The following is a 21,882-nucleotide window of genomic DNA, read 5'->3' as shown; positions in this document are numbered from 1 at the left end:
AATTGTAAATTAAAAATTTCTTTTAATCATTTAAACCAAATGAATAAGTTCACTTCAGATTTACAAACTGGTATAATTTAGGCAGTGCATGTCTTTAAGATAACTATTCATTTGTTTGCTTTTTGTAGGTTATACAGAGAATATTCTACATGGTCAATAGATCCTGGTCTGGGAAAATCACCCTAACAGAGATGAGGAAAAGTAACTTTTTGCAAGTATGTAATTTTCTTGGCTTAATATAAGAAGAGTATATATTCTAAAATATTTGTGTTCCTATAGCCTCTCCAGAGACTCCAGTTCTGAAGAGAGACTGCAGGAGGTTAGTGAGGGCCTAGCCCAGGGTAGGATCCCTATAACACATATTCACTAACGCTGCATTGAGGACAAAGATTTAGATCTGGCTTCTTTCTGAAAGGATGAGCCTAGTTCTTTCTATATTCCACACAGCAAAATACTAGGTTGAAAACTAGTTAAGGCTGCTCAGGTGAATCTATCACCAACACAACCATGCTAACCCCACTCTGCCTTCACCTTCTTCAGTGAGGGAGGCTGTATTCAGAGGTTATAAATTGTTCCTGGGAACCCATTTATTTGTTTGTCGAGTAATGTCCCTTTGAGTGCTCTACTTCCAGTGTGCATGGCCTCCATGCACCTTTGGGAGCAGTGCCTGTTCAGTTCACATATGTGCCCTAGCTAAACTTCTGTCCTAAGGGTATATAAGGCAGTGTCAGATGAACCCCTTTCAGTTCCTTCTCAACTCCCCTTGGCCTGAGCCCAAGCACAACTTGCAGTGCCTTAGTTTAATTTTAGCTCTTTTGTAAATATTTAGCGTTGTTACAGTTTAATAGTTAGTTTAACAGTTTGTATCAATTACAAAATACTATAACTTAGTTGGGGGTTCTTTATTGTGAGCAGGGGCAGCAAGTTATATGGGCCCGTGGTGCCTGTGCTCCAGCAATATTCAGGACCCGGGGGCCCAGTTCCACCAATGTTCGGGGCCGAGTCTCTCCCCTGGCCTGCCTGTTGCCCCCACGCGCCTCCCCCGAGAGTCCCTGCCTGCACCCTGGGTGGCGGGCGGCTGCCCCCTGCAGCTTTGAGCTGCACTCCACTCTTCTGGCTCCTGGCATCAATTACCGCCACAGGGTCCTAGCGCCTCCCAACCACGAGTGCAAGGGCAGGCTGACCCTGACCCTACCCTTTTGCCTCAGACGGATGGACCCTTCCCTTTTCTGGTGGGACCCTCCACCAGCACAGAGGGCCCCCCTGTCCACAGTCACTGCTCCTGCCCCACGCTGGGCAAGGAACAGCCCCATCCCCCACCCCCAGTGAGGCTACAATGAGGGGCAGCAGCAGGGGAGGAGGCGCACATGTGATGGCAGCCCCCTCCCCGCACCCACCACAGGGGAGGTGAGGGGGCTTCCTGGATCTGAGAGGGGCCTTAGGAGCAGGTGCAGTGACAGTGGTGCAAGGTGAGTGTGCTGCCGGGGGAGAGAGGGCTGGGGGGAGTCCTCTCTGGCCCCAGCTGGGGGCAGCCTGCCTGCACTTCAAACTCCTCATCCCCGGCCCCACCCCACATCCTGCACCCCCAGCCAGAACCTTCACTCCCCCACACCCCAACCCTCTGCCCCAGCCCTGAGCCCCCTCCTGCACCATGAACCCCTCATCCTTGGCCCTACCCCACAGCCCTCACCCCGGCACCCCAACCCTTTGCCTGAGCCCCTCCCATACCCCAAACCCCTCATCCCCAGCCCCACCCCAGAGCCCTCACATTTTTACATTATTTTAAAAAATATGTATCAGCTTACAAGGCAGACATGTGAGGGGTGGGACTTGGACCTGTTCTGGGCACCACCAAAATTTATACAAACCTGCTGCCCCTGTTTGTGAGACTGCCTCATTCCCCACCCCGCTTCTGAGGGGACTTCTCGCTGTAGAAGTTCTGTTTGTTTATTTTCTCAGGATATGCCAAGATCTCTTGGATTTAATCCCTGCCTAACTTGCCAGTGCTATCCCTATTAATGATGGCATCCTAGCTGCTTTTGCTGCCTTCAGGACACCCACATCCTTTCCAGGTGTACAGTCTGTGTTGACTTTGAGAGTAGGTCAAGAAAGAACAGGGAAATTGAAGTCAGACTACTCCTCATGGAGCGCTCCTTGCAGGCTTCGTCAGACCCAGGCTATGACATCCCTCTGTGCACTGGGGCTCTGATATGCAGAGTGTGCCATCGACTTCAGCTACTGCCATTCGCTCGTCCAGAAGGTCTTCTCATAAGATACCTCTAAACCTTTGAAAAAGAAGAGCACTGAGTCCCCTCCCCAGTGATCGTGTTTATCTGTGGGCAGCCGATAGGGAGCAGTTCTCTACGGCCTCCAGTTACACTCTCAAGGAGCATCCAAGAAGAAAATCTTCCATTCCTTCAGACCCTCCACTTCAGTCCTCTCCTCAGGAGGAATCCTCTGAGGAGAAGGGGAGAAGAGGGTTGAATAAGAAGCTTAGGTCTCAGACCAACAGCTCTTTCTCCTCACCTGAGGAGGCTATCATGCCTCTTCTTCTGTGTATGCAGATGACTTCAAGCAATTCCAGGAACTCATTAAAAGAATTGCTGATTCCCTCTAAATTCCTTTGGAAGAGATCCATGACACCTAGCAGAAACTAATAGACATTTTCCATACTGCTTCCTCCATTGCCTAAAACAATTTGCTATTATATCCCCACCAGGCCAGATAAGAAGTATTAAGTTCCTGCTAAGTGTTCTGAGTTCATGTTCATGCGCCAGCCCCAAACTCACTAGTGGTTCTGTGAATGAGGGGAACAGGCAACACCCCTTTAGATCCATTTCACATGACAATGATCAGCGACAATTACACTTGTTTAGCAGCAAAAGTTATTCATCTACAACAATTTAGAGTTACCAATTCATGAAACATAATTACACCAATTTTGGGAAGTGAAATGCCTTCATTGACCAGCTACCTTAAGAACAGTGAGAGCAAACACAGAGGTAAAGTTGCTAGCTAGGACATAATTGCAAGCCTCCCTGGTGCAGCTGACACGATGGCTCACTCTATATCTACAGTTATTGTTATGGACCATGCATTTTGATTGTAATCATCAGCGATCCTGAGAGAGGTCCAGAGCACCACTAAAAATCTCCCATTATATTATTTGAAGCTGTTCACCAAGTCAGCTGACAAGTGCTTACATTCTTTGAAGGGTTCAAGAGCTACCCTCTGCTCTGTCAGTATGTACATCATGCAAATAAAAAAAAATTCAGCAGGTCACAGCTTTAACGATGAGGTAGACTGTAAAGAAATTAGAAGTTATGGAATGGATGAGACTGAGTCTGTTTGGGCCAAAATCACTTTAGGGAAGAAAGCTAGTGCTTGGGGTGTGCTACAGACCCCCAGGATCTGATTTGGATATGGATAGAAACCTCTTTAATGTTTTTAATGAAATAAATACTACTGGAGATTGTGTGATTACAGGATTAACTTCCCAGATATAGATTGGAGGACAAGTGCTGCTAATAATAGTAGGGCCTAGATTTTCCTGCATGTGATAGCGGACAGATTTCTTGATCAAATAGTTGCTGAACCAACAAGAGGTGATGTCATTTTAGATTTGGTATTGATGAGTATTGAGGACCTCATAGAAGAACTGATTGTAAGGGACAACCTTGGTTCAAGTGATTGTGAGCTAATTCAGTTTAAACTAAATGGAAGGCTAAACAAAAAAAGATCTGTGAGACGGGTCCTTGATTTCAAAAGGGCTAACTATAAAAAATTAAGGGAATAAGTTAGGAAAGTGGACTGGATTGAAGAACTCAAGGCTGTGAATGTGTTGGAGGTTTGGAATTACTTTAAGTTAAAGTTGCAGAAACTATCTGAAGCCTGCATCCCAAGCAAGGGGGAAAATTCATAGAGAAGGGTTGCAGACCAAGCTGGATGGGCAAACATCTCAGGTGATTAAGAGAAAGCAGAAAGCCTACAAGGAATGGAAGATGGGAGGCATCAGCAAGGAAAATTACATCTTGGAGGTCAGAAAGTGTAAGGATAAAGTGAGAACTGCCAAAAGCCACACAGAATTGGACCTTGCAAAGGGAATTAAAACCAATAGTAAAAGGTTCTATAGCTATATAAATAAAAAGAAAACAAGGAAAGAAGAAGTTGGACCACTAAACACTGAGGATGGGGTGGAGATTAAAGATAATCTAGGGATCAGGGCCGGCTCCAGGGTTTTGGCCACCCCAAGCAGCCACAAAAAAAAAAAAAAGCCGCGATCGCGATCTGCGGCGGCAATTCGGCGGAAGGTCCTTCGCTCCTAGCGGGAGTGAGGGACCGTCCGCTGAATTGCCGCCGAATAGCTGGACCTGCCGCCCCTGTCTGGAGTGGCCACCCCAAGCACCAGCTTGCCAAGTTGGTGCCTGGAGCCGGCCCTGCTAGGGATGACGCAACATCTAAAGAAATACTTTGCCTCAATTCTCAATAAGACTAATGAAGAGGTAGTGGCAGGGTGGCTAATGGGAACGAGGCTATGGAGGTAGAAATTACCACATCTGAGGTAGAAGTCAAACTCAAACAGCCTAATGGGATGAAATAAGTGGGCCCAGATAATTTCCATCCAAGAATATTAAAGGAATTGGCACATGAAATTGCAAGCCCAATAGCAAGGATTTTTAATGAATCTGTAAATTCGGGGGTCATATCTTATGACTGGAGAATTGCTAATAAAGTTCCTATTTTTAAGAAAAGGAAAAAAAGTGAACCGAGAAACTACAGGCCTGTTAGTTTGACCTCAGTTGTATGCAAGGTCTTGGAACAAATTTTGAATGAGAAAGTAGTTAAGGACATAAAGGTTAAGGATAATTGGGATAAAATACAAAATGGTTTTACAAAAGGTAGATCATGCCAGACCAACTCATCTTCTTCTTTGAGATTGTTTAGACAAAGGAAATGCAGTAGATCTAATCTACCTGGATTTCAGTAAGGCATTTCCACATGGGAAATGATTAGTTAAATTGGAGAAGATGGGGATTAATATGAGATTTGAAAGGTGGATAAGGAACTGGTTAAAGGGGAGACTACAATGGGTCATACTGAAAGGTGAACTGTCAGGCTGGAGGGAGGTTACTAGTTGAGTACCTCAGGGATCGGTCTTGGGACCAATCTTATTTAACTTTTTTTTTACTGATCTTGGCACAAAAAATGGGAGTGTGCTAATAAAATTTGTGGATGCCACAAAATTGGGAAGTATTACCAATACGGAGCAGGACTGGAGTATCATACAAGAAGATCTGGACAACCTTGTAAAATGGAGTAATAGAAATGGGATGAAATTTAATAGTGCAAAGTGCAAGGTCATACATTTAGGGACTAACAAAAATAATTTTTGCTATAATCTGGGGACCTATCAGTTGGAAGTGACAGAGGAGGAGAAAGACCTGGGTGTATTGATTGATCACATGATGACTATGAGCCACCAATATGATCCAGCTGTGAAAAAAGCCAATGCAGTCCTAGGATACATCAGGCGAGGTATTTCCAGTAGAGACAGGGAAGTGTAAGTACCATTATGCAGGGCACTAGTGAGACCTCATCTGGAATGCTGTGTGTAGTTCTGATCTCCCATGTTCAAGAAAGATTAATTCAAACTGGAACAGGTGCAGAGAAGGGTTACTAGGATCAGCTGAGGAATGGAAAACTTGCCTTACAAGAAGAGTCTAACTAAAAGAAGGCTGAGGGGAGATATGATTGCTCTCTATAAATACATCAGAGGGATAAATATCAGGGAGGGAGAGGAGCTATTTAAGTTAAGCATTAATGTGGACAGAAGAACAAATGGTTATGAACTGACCATCAAAAAGTTTAGGCTTGAAATTAGGTGAATGTTTCTAACCATCAAAGGAGTGAAGTTCTGGAACAGCCTTCCAAGGGGGGCAGTAGGGGCAAAAAAAACTAACTGGCTTCAAAACTCAGCCTGATAAATTTATGGAGGGGATGGTATGATAAGACTGCCTACAATGGCAGGTAGCTGATCTGCAATTGCTAGCAGCAAATATCACCAATGGCCAGAGATGGGACGCTAGATTGGGAGAACTCTGAGGTGTCTGGCTGGTGAGTCTTGCCCACATGCTCAGCGTCTAACTGATCGCAATATTTGGGATCGGGAAGGAATTTTCCCCTGGGTCAGATTGGCAGAGACCCTGGGGAGGGTGGGGGGGATCACCTTCCTCTGCAGCATGGGGAATGTGCCACTTGCAGGTTTAAACTAGTGTAAATGGTGGATTCTCGGTAACTTGAAGTCTTTAAATCATGATTTGAGGACTTCAGTAACTCACTCAGAGGTTCGGGGTCTATCACGGAGTGGGGGTGAGGTTCTGTGGCCTGCAATTTGCAGAAGGTCAGACCAGATGATCATGATGGTTTCTTCTGATCTTAAAGTCTATGAATCTATGAGTACAGAGGTCTCACCCCATTCAGTTCCTGGTTTACCATTGATCATCAGAATCACCTAAGAAAAAACCTAGGTTTCAAAAGAGAAGAACTTAACCTCTGCCATGACAACATCACAGCCCTGCTTAGCAGGCAAGCATCCATTTTAATGCCTTGGTCATGGGTTGGGAACCACCTATCCCTCAGCCCAACCCTTCGGGAACTGTCTCTCCCATTTTCAAAGCTCTTGGGAACAGATGGTGTTGGAGTTCGTAACCTCGGGCTACTCCCATCAATTTAATCTCCATTCCTACTCCCTTTCCCTATCCCTTTTCAGGGACCCATCTCATAAATGTCTTCTGAGACAAGAAGTTCAATCCCTTCTTCACATAGGAGCCATTCGAGCCAGCAGAGGAAAGGGGTTCTACTCCAAGTACTCTCTAGTTCCCAAAAAGAAGGGTGGGTGGAGACCAATCTTAGGTCTCAGAGTGTTGAAGAACTTCATCCAGGGACAGAAACTCAGGATGGTGACACTGGCAGCAATAAAACCATCTATAGATCTGGAGGACTGATTTGCAGCCCTCAACTTCCGGGATGTGTACTTTCTTATTGTGATACACCTGGGTGACAAGCAATTCCTGCAATTCATGATTGGTCAGCATCACTTTCAATATTGAGTGTTCCCCTTCGGACTTTCTGCCGCCCCCAGGGTTTTTATGAAGGTTCCAGGCAGTGGTGGCAGCACAGTCATAATGGTCGTCTTCCCCCATCTCAGCAGGTGGCTCCTCAAGAGCCACTCTTACAGCCAAGTTCACTCTGCAGTCATAAAGACCATAGCCCATTTGATGTTCTGGGACTTCAGACACCTTGACACCAATTTAATGAACAGCATATACTGGAGCCACCTTGGACACCACAATGTCCAGAGATTACCTACCTGTAGACAGATTTATCACACTGACAAGCCTCATTTCTCAGGCTCAAATGAACCTGGAGACAATGGCCAGGATTTGTTTACAAGGCTTGGGTTATGGCTCCCTGCACCTTTCTACACTACATGCCAGGTTATATCCTTGCTGTTACCAAGCTAGGTTGAAAACCATTTACACTCCCAACAAACACAGTCTGGGCAAGTTAGTGTCAGCTTCTTGAGAGGTTCTGAACTTACTCAATTGGTGGAAAGACCTTGACAAGGTGTGTACAGGAATCCCCTTCACTCTGCAACCATTGAAACAGACGCATCTCCAGTAGAATGGGAAGCTTATATTCAAAGTCAGACCATTTAAGGCAAATGGGCTACTCAAGAATCGATTCTCCACATCAGCCTGCTGGAGCTCAGAGTGATCCGAATGAGTGCAAACGCTTCCTACCTGTGATCAAAGGCCAATCCATCAGAGTCAGGATGTACAACAGGGCCAGCATGTCCTACATATATAACTAGGAAGGAGTGAGGGCTCCCTCCCTTTGTGCAGAAGCACTGAAGCTGTGGAACTGGTGCCTATTCCATCAGATCTTCATCTCAGCCACATACTTACCAGGTCCGTAGAACACCTTAGCTGGCAACCTGAGCAGGCACTTCTGCCAGGATCGTGAGTGGGAGCTCAGCGATTCTCAAGGGGATATTCCTTCACGGGAGGGCTCTGGAAATAGATGTCTTTGCTACTGCCACCAACAGAAAGTGCCAGAAATTCTGCTTAAGAGTAGGTCTGGATTGTCATTCTGTGGGACATGCCTTCCTCATTTTTTGATGGAGAAGAAATCCATCCTCTGTGCCTATCCCCAATGCTATTACTCCTCAGAGGCCTAAACAAAATCAATCAGGCCAAAGCCAGAGTCATTCTAATTGCACAGGCTTGGCCATGACAAATATGATTCTCGTATTTGGTTCGCCCCTCCTCTTGTCCTGCACTATGGTTACCACTAGTACCAGACCTATTGATCCAGGACTCAAGGAAGGTTCTTCACCCCAACTTTGGAGCACTGCATCTCAAGGCTTGACTGCTAGCTGTCTCTCAGGTAGACATGGACTGTTTGAAAGAGGCACAAGAGGTGTTACTATACGTGGAAAAGCATCCATGAGGAAAACATACCAACAGAAATGGAAGAGATTCCACCACTGGTGTACCCAGCAGGGTCTGTCCCATATTGATTCTCCCCCGCTCACATTCTGGTTTACCTTTTAGTTCTGAAGAACTGTCTCTGAATTCTGTTAAAGTCCATTTAGCAGCTATCACAGCATTCATATCCCTGTTTAGGGAGTTTCAGTATTTGCTCACCCCACCACATCTCAATTCATTAAATGTTTAATGAATCTCTTCCCACATATCAGGCAATCTGCCCCAGGATGGGACCTGAATCTCATCCTCAATTAGCTGATGAAGCCATCACCCTTAGAAGCTAAATGTTTCCTGCTTCTCTTATCCATGCAGTCTGCATTTTAGTTGCTGTCACCTCAGCTAGAGGGATCGGCAAGTTAGGGGGTCTAATGACTGAACCCCCCCCATACCATTTTTATAGGGAAAAAGTATCTCTCTGACCCCATCTTTGCTTTTTGCCCAAGGTAACCTCAGACTTTCAAATCAATCAGGACATTCAATTTCCATTTTTTACTCTAAACCTCACCAGACTTGAGAAGACACCTCCTTTCTCACCTTGGTTGTCGAGAGAGTGTTGGTTTTCTTCTTGGAGAGGACTAAACCCCCTAGAGCCCTCCCCCAAATTGTTTGTCTCTTTAGCACACAAAGTTAAAGGGGCCCCATCCCAACCCAAAGACTCTCCAAGTGGCTTTCTGGTTGCATGCCCTCTTCCTGTGAGGCCGCTAATATTCAGCCTCCTTTTTGTGTTATAGCCCAATCTACGAATGTAGCTCTGTTGAAGAATGTTCCCAATGCAGAAATCTTCAAAGCTGCTGTGTGTGTTTCAGTTCACACCTTTTTGAAACATTGCACACTAATGCAGACAGGTAGAGCAAGCACTGCTTTTGGTACTGCAGTTCTTCGACAGTCTGAGACCGGGGTCCGAAGCACCCACTTCCTGTAGCAGGAAGTCACCTGAAATGGCGCACCCATAGGCTCACTACTCAAAGAAGAAGGAGAGGTTACTTACCCTATACAGTACAGGAACTAGAGTTCCTCCATTAACCACCCTCCTTCTCCTCTGCCTTGGAGTCTTTGCCTTTGCGGCAGAGAAGGAACTGAAGGTGGTTTGTCTGACATGGCCTATGTACCCTCAGTTTTAGGCACCAGGTTAGCTAGGACACATGTGTGGACTAAACAGGCACTGCTTCCAAATGTCTGGTTGAAGACACATGGGGCACAGGCACACCTGAAGTGAAGCCCCACAGGGACAAACATCCTGAAGAACTCCAGTGACTGTACAAGGTAAGTAACTTTTCCTTCCATGCACATGGTGTCCATGGTGCTGGGCAGCAGGGAAGGGGCAGGATGAATTACACTTAGGTGAGGCACAATCAAAAGTGTAACTGTTCAAAAGACTCAGAAGTCTGGGAGGAATCCAGGGTCGGCTCTGGCTTTTTTGCCGCCCTAGGCAAAATGTTGGGAGGTGCTGAGACCACAAAGCCTTGAGAGGAGAGGGAGAAAGGTGATTGACGAGAAGGGAAGGAAGAGAAGGAAGAGAAACAGGAAAGGGATGGGGAACAAAAGTACTGTACCAGGATGATGTTGCTCCAGGGCTCATTGTTTTCTGGCAAGGGATGTGCCCCAGTTCCTACTGAGATTTGAGGACTCGTGGTGGCGAATGTCACTGAGTGTCTCAGGCTGATAGAAGGCAGCGTATGCAGACATTGGGGCCAATTACAGATGGCTGTTTGGTGCCCCCTCCGCCCCGCCCTGCTTGTGTTCATTATTCCTGAACACTCACATGAAAGTGGTGGTGTTTACAGGACTCTCTGGGGATGAGCATTTTGTATGCAGACATCCATACTCACATGCCAGGAGATCCGTTTCTGAACAAGGGTGTCTGTCATTCATTGTTCCTCCTTGCTCATTCCTCTGGTAAATGATTAATGTAATTGCATATCAGCTGGAAAATGGAAAAGGGTTACATTTCAGAGGTGGATTAGTTCACAATGTGTAATTCGCCCTCTGTGCCAGCGCCCTGGTACTCAGGCAATTGCTGGCATCTCCCTATCTAGTGTAGAATTAACGTCCCATCCAACTCATGCCATTTCAGACTCTTGCCCTCTTGGAGGAAGAGGATGACATAAACCAAATCACAGACTACTTCTCCTATGAGCACTTCTATGTCATCTACTGTAAATTCTGGGAGCTGGACACTGACCATGACCTCTACATCAGCCAGAAGGATCTGGCTAGATACAATGATCAAGGTGAGTTGATCCCCCAGGCTGGGACATGTGCTGAGGAAGGTGGTAACAGAAACCTGTAAAAGTTGTGGGAAAAGGTAAGCCTTGCCTTGCTGGGAAGTTATATTTTAAATGGCAAATTTGGTGCCACAGCGATGTAACTGGGGCCGTGCTGGACTTCACTTGGTGCTAATTGACAGAGCCATTTTAGGGCTGGGGGAAGGGGAGCTGCAATAGACGATAAGGGCTTCTACATAGTGGGGTCTGTAATGATGCTAAATCCCCTGGCCTCTGGCCACAGGCGGACAATACGGTTCAGCAGAGGAGGTACAGCTTGGAAAACAGCAAGAGGGACAAGCAGCTGGCTCTATACTTTGCCGTGGAGCGGGAGGCAAGAGACTGAAGTGATAGTTGAGAGTGGGGAGTTGGAAATGGCCCTGCAGAAGCTTTGTACCTAGGAACAGGATCCCAAGAACACATGGAGGGCCCTGAGGTGAGGGCAACTCAGACATGTCCCAGCTGCAGGGGTGGGAGCGGTTGGTGTGGGAGCTGCTACATTTTCTTATGCAAGCTCAGGATCCCAGTCTCCTTGGTGGTCCTCCATAAACCCAACAACAGCACCAACTGCAACCCACGCATCTTCCATGTACCTAGCGGGAGCACTAAATCACGGGGGTAGTGTTCTGGACAAAGCAACAGGTGCTCAGTCTTGCCTCTCAGCTTGTGGAAACAACACCAGCTTACAATTAGACCCAATGGAAAGGCACCAGTAAGAGAGCTCGTCAGCATTACTTAACTTCAGGCTGGACACAAGTTTCAGGAGCCAAGCACTCAGTCTAGGGGTGGGAGGAGTGTTCTCCCCCAGCGATGTGGAGCCAGGAATGGGCCTTAGTTTCCATGCCGAAGGCATCTCCCAATGGGAGGCTGTGTAGCCTGTGGCCCCAGCAGAAGGAGCCAATTTAAATATCTATGTACATAACCCATCCCCTCCAAATCCTGCCCAACCCTTTCTTTACCTCGCCACACATTCACATTTTAAGTGCATTTAATCCTCAGCTTTTGCCCCTTCCAGTAGTGCACTAGCCTCCCCCCTCCCTTATTCATTCACCCAGTGACCTCTAGCCTCACTCCTTGGATCCTCTCCCTGAGCTCTCTCCAGTGCTAGCCCAGGTGCCTGCCTGGGGTCCAGGCCTACTCTGGGAAGGTGCACTGATGCACATTCTCTCTTGGCTGGAAGAGGGGAAAGGCTGTTATGGGCCTTGTGGCTCCAGAAGGGAATCCCATCTGGTTTTGTGACAGAGGGACCTTGTCCGGCCTGCACTTCCCTTTCTCCACTACTACAGCTTCTCGGTGTATAAGGCTGTGAAGCCTGTGATTTAACCAGGACTGGTGGGAGCACTCCCTGCCTCCCCTGACTCATTAATTAAGAACATAAGAATGGCCATACTGGGTCTTGCCCAATATCCTGTCTTCTGACAGTGGCCAATGCCAGGCGACCCAGAGGGAATGAACAGAACAGTAATCATCAAGTGTCTAGGGACACCATCCCTGCCCATCCTGGTTAATAGCCATTGATGGACTTATCCTCCATGAACCTATCTAGTTCTTTTTTGAACCCTGTTATAGTCTTGGCCTTCACAACATCCTCTGGCAAGGAGTTCCACAAGTTGACTGTGTGTCACGTGAAAAAATACTTTCTTTTGTTTGTTTTAAACCCGCTGCCTATTAATTTCATTTAGTGACCCCTAGTTCTTGTGTTATGAGAAGGAGTAAATAACACTTTCTTATTTACTTTCTCCACACCAATCATTATTTTATAGAGCTCTATCATATCTCCCCTTAGTCATCTCTTTTTCAAGCTGAAAAGTCCCAGTCTTACCTAATCATTTTTGTTGCCCTTTTCAGAACCTTTTCCAATATAGCTTTTTTGAGATGGGGTGACCACATCTACACACAGTATCCAAGATGTGGGCATACCATGGATTTATATAGAGGCAATATGATATTTTCTGTTCATTACCTATCCCTTTCTTAATGATTCCCAACATTTTGTTCGCTTTTTTGACTGCAGCTGCATGTTGAGTGGATGTTTTCAGAGAATCCACAATGACTCCAAGATCTCTTTCTTGAGTGGTAACAGCTAATTTAGGCCACATCATTTTATAGGTATCGTTGGGATTTTGTTTTCCAATGTGCATTATTTTGCATTTATCAACATTGAATTTCATCTGCCATTTTGTTGCCCAGTCACCCAGTTTTGTGAGATCCTTTTGTAGGTCTTCACAGTCTGCTTGGGACTTAACTATCTTGAGTAGTTTTGTATCATCTGCAAATTTTGCCACCTCACTGTTTACCCCTTTTTCCAGATCATATATGAATATGTTGACTAGGACTGATCCCAGTACACCCTGGGGGACACCACTATTTACCTCTCTCCATTCTGAAAACCAACCATTTATTCCTACCCTTTGTTTCCTATCTTTTAACCAGTTACTGATCCATGAGAGGACCTTCCCTCTTAGCCCATGATAGCATACTTTGCTTAAGAGCCTTTGGTGAGGAACCTTGTCAAAGGCTTTCTGAAAATCTAATTATACTATATATATGTGTTTGGGGAGGCTGGGCGCAAGTGCTGGCAGCTTCCTAGATTTGTGGGGCAGGGGGCCCCAGTGCCTGGACCATGGCCCCTGCCCCCTGCTCCACCCCAAGACCCCACCCCAGCTCAGCCTCCGCCCCGCGAGGCCCCATCCACACTCCACCCCCGCTTCCCCAGAGGCCCTGCTCCTGCTCAGCCTCTCCACTTACCGAGGCTTTGCTCCCCGCCCACTCTGCCTCTTTCTGTCCCCACTTTGCTTCTTCCCCTGAGGCCCCCCTGCCTGCCACTCCCATCTCTCCACTCCTCTCCCAAGCTCCCCTCACCTCTCACTCCTTTCTGCCCCCTCCTGCCATAAAGGTGAGTGACTGGGAGGGAGAGGGCAGATAGGAGCAAGTGGCGGGCAAGGAGGCCTCAGGGGAAGAGATGGAGCGGGGGCGCGGGTGACGCGCCAAAGGCGGTGGGCCAGCGTGCCTCCAAAGGGAGGTACGCCACATCCAGCATTTCTTAGCCTCCCCAAAGCACTTATACCGGCTGCCCATAGGCTGTAGCCTGCACTCCCCTCTGCAACCGGCCTGCTTTTCAGGCCCTGCCACCTTATGGCACTAGCCAAGAGCAGCTGTTGAACTCAGGCTGCCTAAGTAGTGCTAGTCCTTCAGCAGTCTTCTGCATGGGGTGAAGCCACCCTGCATGAATAAAGGATACTGCCGCCCCGAATGGACTGTGCTGGCATACTGTGAGAGCTGTAGGTGAGGGCCAGTTATTTAGGCAAGTACTTCACTATGTGCTAGAAAGTGTTCTGCAGTAAATGCTTGTCTACATTACCCGCTGGATTGACGGACAGCAATTGATCCAGCGGGGGTTGATTTATCGCGTCTAGTCTAGATGCAATAAATCGACTGCCGCGTGCTCTCCCGTCAACTCCGGTACTCCACCAGGTGAGAGGCACAGACGGGAGAGCAGGAGAGCGTCAGCTGTAGAAGTAGATCTAAGTACATTGACTTCAGCTACATTATTCACGTAGCTGATGTTGCATAACTTAGATCAATTCCACCCCCTCCAATGTAGACCAGGCCTGAGTGTTGTAAAAAATAATCACAGTAACCTGGTAAATCCTGACAGCCACTACCATTAAATTGTGGGATGACGGTGGGGAGAGATAGATAGTCCCTGGCAGGGCTGTGCATGCAGCTCGGTGACCTTTTTTTCAGCAAATAATGAATCTGCTAAAAGAAAAAATGTAGTTTTGGGCGATCCAACCCTTCTGCAAATTTATGTCGAGTTCACTGAATTGGTTCATTGAACTGACAAAAATAGACGTGTTTTTAGAAATGGCTCAACTGCATAGTGTGTTTTGACCCAGCTCAGATTTTTTGATTCACTGAAAATTTCCACCCAAAATGAAATATTTTTCCAATTATTCAGCATTGCCAGCAAACCAAAAACACCAGTATTCACCCAGCTCTTGTTATGGGGGTGCAGGGTTTCAATGTTTCACCATAGAGGTAAAGACGCTGAGTTTCTTTTGTTGAGCTAAACATGCTGAGCTAGCCTTCATGCCCTCATGCCACAAGTGCTCACCGCACTCTGGCACAAGTCCCAGTAGCGCTAACAGCACTAATAGGGCAAGTGTCCAAGGGCTTATAGCTGGATAATCTGGAGCTGCCACATTCTAAGGGGACAGTAGTTTTGTTGCCAGGCCAGGAAGCAACAGAGAGTGAGAGAGACTTGGATGGTTAATTGCTACTGTTTGCAAGGCTATTAAAGTTTGGGCTGTACTAAAATGGCCACGCAGGCTGTGTTCGTTGCCCGTCCTTTTAGCTGTGTGATAACGACTTCATACAGATTGACCACACACACAGGGCTCTGATAGCCCATGAGGCTAACAGTGCCTATGTATTGATGCTTCATTTTCTTCATTTCCAGCTTTATCAACCAGGATTATTGAGAGGATATTCAGTGGAGCAGTGGTGAGGTAAGGTATAGCACCCTGGCTGGAGAATTAAAGGGAGAAATGGAAGGAAGCAAAAACTAGAACAGGAATCCTGTCAGCCTTAGGTAGAAATGCAAGGTATTCTCATACATTCCCCATCCCATTGAGAGGGCAAGGTGCTAGCGTTTCCGTCACAGGATAGTGCCAGTCTGAAAAGGAAGAGAGGGACCGGTGGGTGATTTTAAAAATAAATAAAACCCTGTCAAATTAGCACAGTTCCCAAACGCATTGCTGTGGGCCACAGGAGAGGGGACAGGTGTGTACACTTCATGTATGTGTGTGTCTCCTAGTCCTACAGCAGTGCCAGTGTCAGGCAGCTGGAGGGCACAATTACAAAAGCTCCTTTAAAATAAAAGCTCCTAACTGTTTTAGGGGGAAGTACTTCAAAATCAACTTCGTCTTTGCAGTGACAGTAGGACTGCAAATGCAGTATCTGCTCTCAGGAGCACTTCTCCCCCCTGAGCAAGTTCAGGTATAGGAGGGGCCGACCAATACTAACACACTCCTACTGGCCTAAAAGAACAAGCATGGGTGTTTTCCAGGTGTATGAAAATTCTCAACTCGCTCCCCAGAGGGTGTTTTGACTGTGCTTTTGGCTGTGTGTTCATGTTATAATTTAGAAGGTGCTTTGGGTCTTTCAGAGGCAATGAAGCGCAGAAAGAGGGACAGCTGAGCTATGCAGATTTCGTGTGGCTCCTCATTGCTGAAGAAGACAAAAGGAGCCCCACAAGGTAGGACTTCTAGAAGGGTGTGGAGAGACACATGCAGAAAGGTTATGGGATTACAGGAGACTGGGACCTTCTCGTTAGTGCAAAGGCTGTGAACCAGGATGAGCCTGGCTTGCAGTGGGAGGTAAGGCATTGACTTGCTGGATCACCCTGCACAGATAACTTGCCTTTGCCAGTGGAAAACTGGTTAAAAACAGACTTTTTACTTTTAAAGTGACCTTTTCTCTTGCCCCTGGATTTTATCGGTGGTTACAAAACTTCCCACAACATTCCACTCTGTCCCTTGCCCCATGTTTGCCTAAGGATACAGGCAGGGAGCAGGGCTGAGGAGGTGAGAGAAGCTTTCATTTGTTTGCTCCATGCCATCATCACCACCGGCAGGCAGGCCCTGCTGCTGGCCTCAGCACGACTTATGCCTGGGCAGAGGACAAGGCCCCTGGCTGCCCCATGTCCCAGCACCCCTCCAAGGGTAAGGGAAGGCCACTACCTGAGCCATAACAGCAGTGGATGCTCCCAACTGCCTACTGAAGGCGCCGCCCCCTCTCTCCCCCCTCCCCCCCGCATGGTTTAGGCTGAAGTGGCTGTGTCTTCACCCCCAGCTGCCAAATTCAGTGCCTCCTGTTTCACCTTCCTCAGCAGGGCCCTTCCTCACCTTGCCTGCCTGGAGGACTATGTGCAAACGCTGCCAGCAGGCATGGGGCCTCCAGCCATCATGGAGCTCCCAAGTTGCAGGGAGGCAGGCAGAGCTCTCTCTGGCATGGAGGCTGCTGTGCAGGACAGGGTGGAGGACCTGGGCACCAGCAAACCATTTTGCTTCCCCACATGACTGTCCAGCCCCTACATGCCTACATCACCCCAGAAAAGCTCCTCTCACTTGAGCCCTCTCCTGATGTCATATAAGGATCACAGCTTGTGGTGGATGTCAGCTTTCTTCTGCCGCCAGGTCAGCATCCAGCTGGTGGCAGCAGTGCCTGGCAGGAGGCCACTTTGCCCTCCCAGAGAGCTGCCAACCACAATCCATCCCTCTGGCTGTGAAGTGAGTGAGCTTGAGGGCTTTGGCAACCAGTGCGTTCCAGACACCCTTGTCCAATAATGCATCTGTCTCTTACACAGGATTTAGTGCCACTCCTGTTCTTGCCACACCCTGGGAAGAGGACGTGGCAGGAAAGCACAGACCGAGAATGGGGCTTAGCTCCATCCCAGAGTGTTATGCAAACGTTGTCAATGTGGTGTTAAAGAGCTGCACTAATCTAAGGAACATGTGTTGCTGTCTCAGTGATTTTCCCTGAGCAGAGGACCCTGACTTTTGGGGTTCTGATGTGTGTTGATTTTTTAAGGATGCTGCTTATCAGAGAGGTGTTTCCTGCAGTGATTTGTACACTGTTAGTATAGGTCACTGACTTGGGTGAGTGGGAAGGAGGTGGGAAAAAAGAGGGAGACTCAGTAGGATGCTGCTAGAACAGAAAAGTTCCCCTGACTGCCACCACTCCATTGCCCTCCTGCCAGATACTTGCCTACTACTGACTCAGTTATAGAAACAATGAGGATATGGGACATGCCTTTCAGAACTGGGATTACATATTGTGGTGAATGGCTGGGGGGAACATGACAAAAATTGCAATCCAGTGGTCCACTGATTCCATGCACTTGGCAGATGTGTGAACTAGCAGGTGTGGAAGAATACTACACAGCCTATCCTTGCATTCCCCTCTCCAGTGGCCTGCCACTCACACAGAATCACTGAGTTGTTTAGGACAGTGACTGGCGAAGGGGAGTAAAAACTGGAGTCCCATCAGTCCTGCCCCTGGCCTGTCCGTAGCTAAAGCCACAGCAGTTATTTGAGAGCTTTGCCTTTTGCATAAAAGAGCACAGGGAACTATTTTAAACATTCCAGGCCTGCTTTAGCTCCTGCCAGGGGTTTCCCAGAGATAGTCAATAGCCCAAGTGTAGAGATCACCGCAGGCAATTAGCCTGTTTGGACAACCCCACCTTTGACTAGGGAGCAGTGCCCATACCCCAGGACACAGCAAACACAGAATGCTGGGCCTTTGCTGGGAAACATAGGCCCAAGTACATTCATTAATACCAGTCACTGTGCTTCCCCTCCATTGTGCAGACACCAAACCTACTGAGTAAACTGATCCATGTAGTGCTTAGGGCAGAAGCAGCAGGATCTGCCTCTAGCTGACTTATACAGAGAGGTTACTTTAACTGGTGCTTGGTTAGCGCTGGCCAAACCCCTAGAAGCTGCTCCAGCCCCCTCCCCATCATTAGCACTGAAGGCCAGTTGAAGAATAGGGAAATGCCTGACCCTGGGTAATTGAGGGTATTGTCAGACTCTGCTTTTACTCTGCAATTCATGGTGAATATGGTACAGGACAGAGGACCTTGCACTGCTCCGATCTCTGGTGGCTAAGATAATATTGCTGGTTTCTGCAATGCTGCCAACATGAAAAGACTAATTCTCTTCTTCTTCCTTAGTATCGAATACTGGTTCCGCTGTCTGGATTTGGATGGAGACGGCGTGCTGTCTATGTATGAACTGGAGTATTTTTATGAGGAACAGTGTGAGAGGATGGAAGCGATGGGTATCGAGCCATTGCCATTCCATGACTTACTGTGCCAAATGCTCGACCTGGTGAAGCCAGACGGTGATGGTAAGAGCTGCTGTAAACCCCAGCCTGTTGGAGGTGTTTAGTGAGGCCAAGTTCACACCTATGCTCACTCTGTTTTTATTTTAAGAGCTCATTTGGGTTCGCTCCCCACTACGCCTACGTGGCCCATGTCCGTGCTCAGTGGTTGGACATGGGGGAGGAGAAGGTTGCTTGCACATCCCTGCACAAGCGGTAACAATCAAGCCCCAAGGAGTAAGGGGTTTATGGTGACTAACTCTTGCTAGATTAACAGGGCTACCTTTTTAATTTCTGATTTATAACAAGGAGGAGATGGGCTACAGCCTGCTCATGTCATGCCATTCCATGTATCATAGATTAGGGCAAACACATAATAGAGAGAGAGAAAAAAAACACAGAAATTCTCCTCTGACACTGCTGAGAGAAGTATGACAGCCCATTAACCCCGCAATGAAATAGTCCATTAGGTAAGAGTGGCAGAAAGGCAATGCGGACATTTCATAAGCTCTGTACCAAATGAGTCAGGCCTGGTGGTTGAGTGTCTAAAGCTCCGAAAGGCCAGGTTCTGGACAGGGCCTGTGCGCCTGGCTCTACAGAGAGGGGGATCGCCCCAGCCAGGCTGGAGGGCACCTGTGGAGCCATTCTTGGCTACTATGCAGCACCAATACCACTCCCCTCCCCCACAGGCTCTTCTGGCACTATCCTCACCCACACAAAGGGCCTGTGCAGAGCTGAGCTATGAGCTCTGCAGGTGGTGCACACTGCCTGCACAGTCCCTCTCTGTCACCACTCAGACATGGCACTGCCTGGGGCTCTACCCCATCCTTTTCTTCATTGGCAGTGGAAGGGCCATTGCTACCCTCGGCCTTTTTCCCCATAGTCTCCCTTCTGCAGGTTGTGCCCAAAACTCTGGACTTCAAACCCTTCCAGACCTTCCACAGGTCTTTCCCCCTCAGCAAAGAGCATTCCAGCTGCCTCTACTGCCTCAGAGAGTTCCATGTCCCATCAAACTGTACGGTTTGCTCCAGATTACAGAGCAGATCAAAGAAGCTGAAGGAGGACAGACTTAAGCTGCTCCTTATGGAGTGTTCCCTGAGACCATGGGATCTGATTCCCCCATACATAGGCCTCAGCCTCTCAGTGTTCCAGAGACAACTTCAGTTCCAGCAAGCAAAGACCAAGGGACAACTTCTGAAGCCTCCAAACATTCTAAGCAGAAGAGATCTCAGTTTCCCGATAACCAGTCTAAGCACAGGGAAATTCACCCCAGATACCAGGGACTAAGGAGACCTCACATCCCTCTCCAGGTACTACTGAGGCTTCTGCTTCTTCTGGCTCCATCAGGTCTACCAAGCACTCCACATACCAAGAAGTCTCTTGGCATGCAACCCCACTCAGCTCTGGCTTCTGTATCTTCAGAGCCCTCCAAACACGGGGACTCCTCAAAGAAAGCACTGGCCCCAACTTTGGCATCCTCTGAGGGAAATAGCCATAAGGAGCATGTGGACCACATATCCATGTGGTCTCTGGTACCAATTGACTCACCTTACCTCAAGGACTACTGCCGTGGATCACCGGTTCCATCCTCTTTCATCTCACAAAGACCTCTGTGTGACAGAGGAGCATGAATCCCCTCTACTAAGAGGTATGGGGAGGATGTCACTGTCAGTATTGATCTATCCGCCTGTAAAACCTACCAGTCAGTATCAGTGCATCCTCCCACAAAAGCTCAGCCACTAGTACTGACTCGGATACCAGCACCTACTCGGATGCTGGTACTGACATCCCTAGCCTGTCTATTGGACACAGGGGTTGTTACATCTTCAGAATATGACATCTTCATCCAAGATTCAGCCACCTTCTCTTTCCAGCCTCCCTCCCTGTATCCTGGTGATGATGGTCTGGACACTAGCCCCGCCAACCTTCGCAGGAGCATGCTTGGAGTCCCGCTCCCTTTCCATACCCTGACCACAATGGGTTTTCTGGAATCCTGGGGCCCTCTCTGGTTCTATAGCGTACCCTAACATACAAGGGCCCATCAGCAGGAGCAGCCTTCAGTACCCAGGGAGCCCCTTTACTATGGAGCATCCCAAACATCTTCAAGGAGACTTTGAGGAGGACCAGTAGCTAAGAGCAGAGGAGGAAGCACCTCCTTCCAACAAATAATCCTCATCATTTCTGTATGAAGCAGTTATGCCCCCTCCACCATCCCATGTGGATTATTTTAGATTGTTCCAGGACCTGATGAAGAGGGTGGCCAAGACTCTACAGATTGCCTGAAAGAGATACAAGAGCCCTAACACACTTTGGCAGATATCCTCCACACCACATCTCAAGGTAAAATAGCGCTGCCTATTCATGACATCCTCTTGTCTGCCAGATTTTATGGCTTGGCGACACCTGTCACCATCCCACCCAGGTGCAAGAGGGCTGATAAAAAATACTATGTTCCAGCCAAGGGCTCTGAATATCCTTTCCTCTCACCCTACCACCCATTTCCTGTGGTCGACGTGTGGTCAATGAAAGGAGCAGACACCACCAGGAAAGATCAGCTCCTCATGATAAAGAGCTCAAGTGCATTGATCTTCTTGGAAGCAAGAGCTATTTCTTGGCTGAGGTACAGTTCAGTGTCACCAACTATCACGCCTTGTTGGCAAAGTACTATTACACCAATTACACCAAATTTGCACAATTTATTGACCATCTGCCACAGGACCAGAAGGACCAATTTCAAGCCCCCATCTCTGAGGGACAGATAAGAGAATGAAGGGATTTTCTCTCTCCATACACACAGACTATCTAAAATGGGTCTCAGAATGCATCTTAGCATGTTACAAGGCTTCTGGAATGCACTCTCATCCTAGGGCACTGGCCCATTCCACCAGAGCTAAATCCATTTCAGTAGCACTGCTTAAAAACATACCCATTATAGACATTTGCAAAGCTGCCAATTGGTCATCTGTGCACACTTTTTCATGTTATTCATATCTCCAGCTAAAATACAGCCTTAGGTGAGGCTGTTCTCTGAACTCATCTCCGCAGCATCCTTCTCCGTAATCAAGGTACTGCTTGGGAGTCACCTAACGTGGAGTCCCCACAGGGGCAAAAACACAAAGAAAGTGAGGTAACTAACTTTGTACAGTAACTGGAGTTCTTCAAGATTTGTCCTTCTCTGGGTA

At 47.7% G+C, this 21,882-nt stretch overlaps 1 protein-coding gene across 8 annotated transcripts in view; it reads left to right on the top strand.

The window, feature by feature from the left end:
* PPP2R3A (protein phosphatase 2 regulatory subunit B''alpha) overlaps positions 1-21,882 on the top strand; it is a 169,279-nt gene that overhangs the window by 128,407 nt on the left and 18,990 nt on the right. For all 8 annotated transcript variants that reach the window (XM_005308668.5, XM_005308667.4, XM_065557032.1 and 5 more), the window contains 5 exons: positions 129-215; positions 10,624-10,780; positions 15,276-15,324; positions 15,984-16,073; positions 18,552-18,727. In XM_005308668.5, coding sequence (XP_005308725.2) covers positions 129-215; positions 10,624-10,780; positions 15,276-15,324; positions 15,984-16,073; positions 18,552-18,727 — 559 coding nt within the window. The remainder of the gene's footprint in view (positions 1-128; positions 216-10,623; positions 10,781-15,275; positions 15,325-15,983; positions 16,074-18,551; positions 18,728-21,882) is intronic.

This window comes from Chrysemys picta, chromosome 9, assembly GCF_011386835.1.
Source record: "Chrysemys picta bellii isolate R12L10 chromosome 9, ASM1138683v2, whole genome shotgun sequence".
NCBI classification, from domain to species: Eukaryota; Metazoa; Chordata; order Testudines; family Emydidae; genus Chrysemys; species Chrysemys picta.
This window is presented reverse-complemented; position numbering and strand designations above follow the sequence as displayed.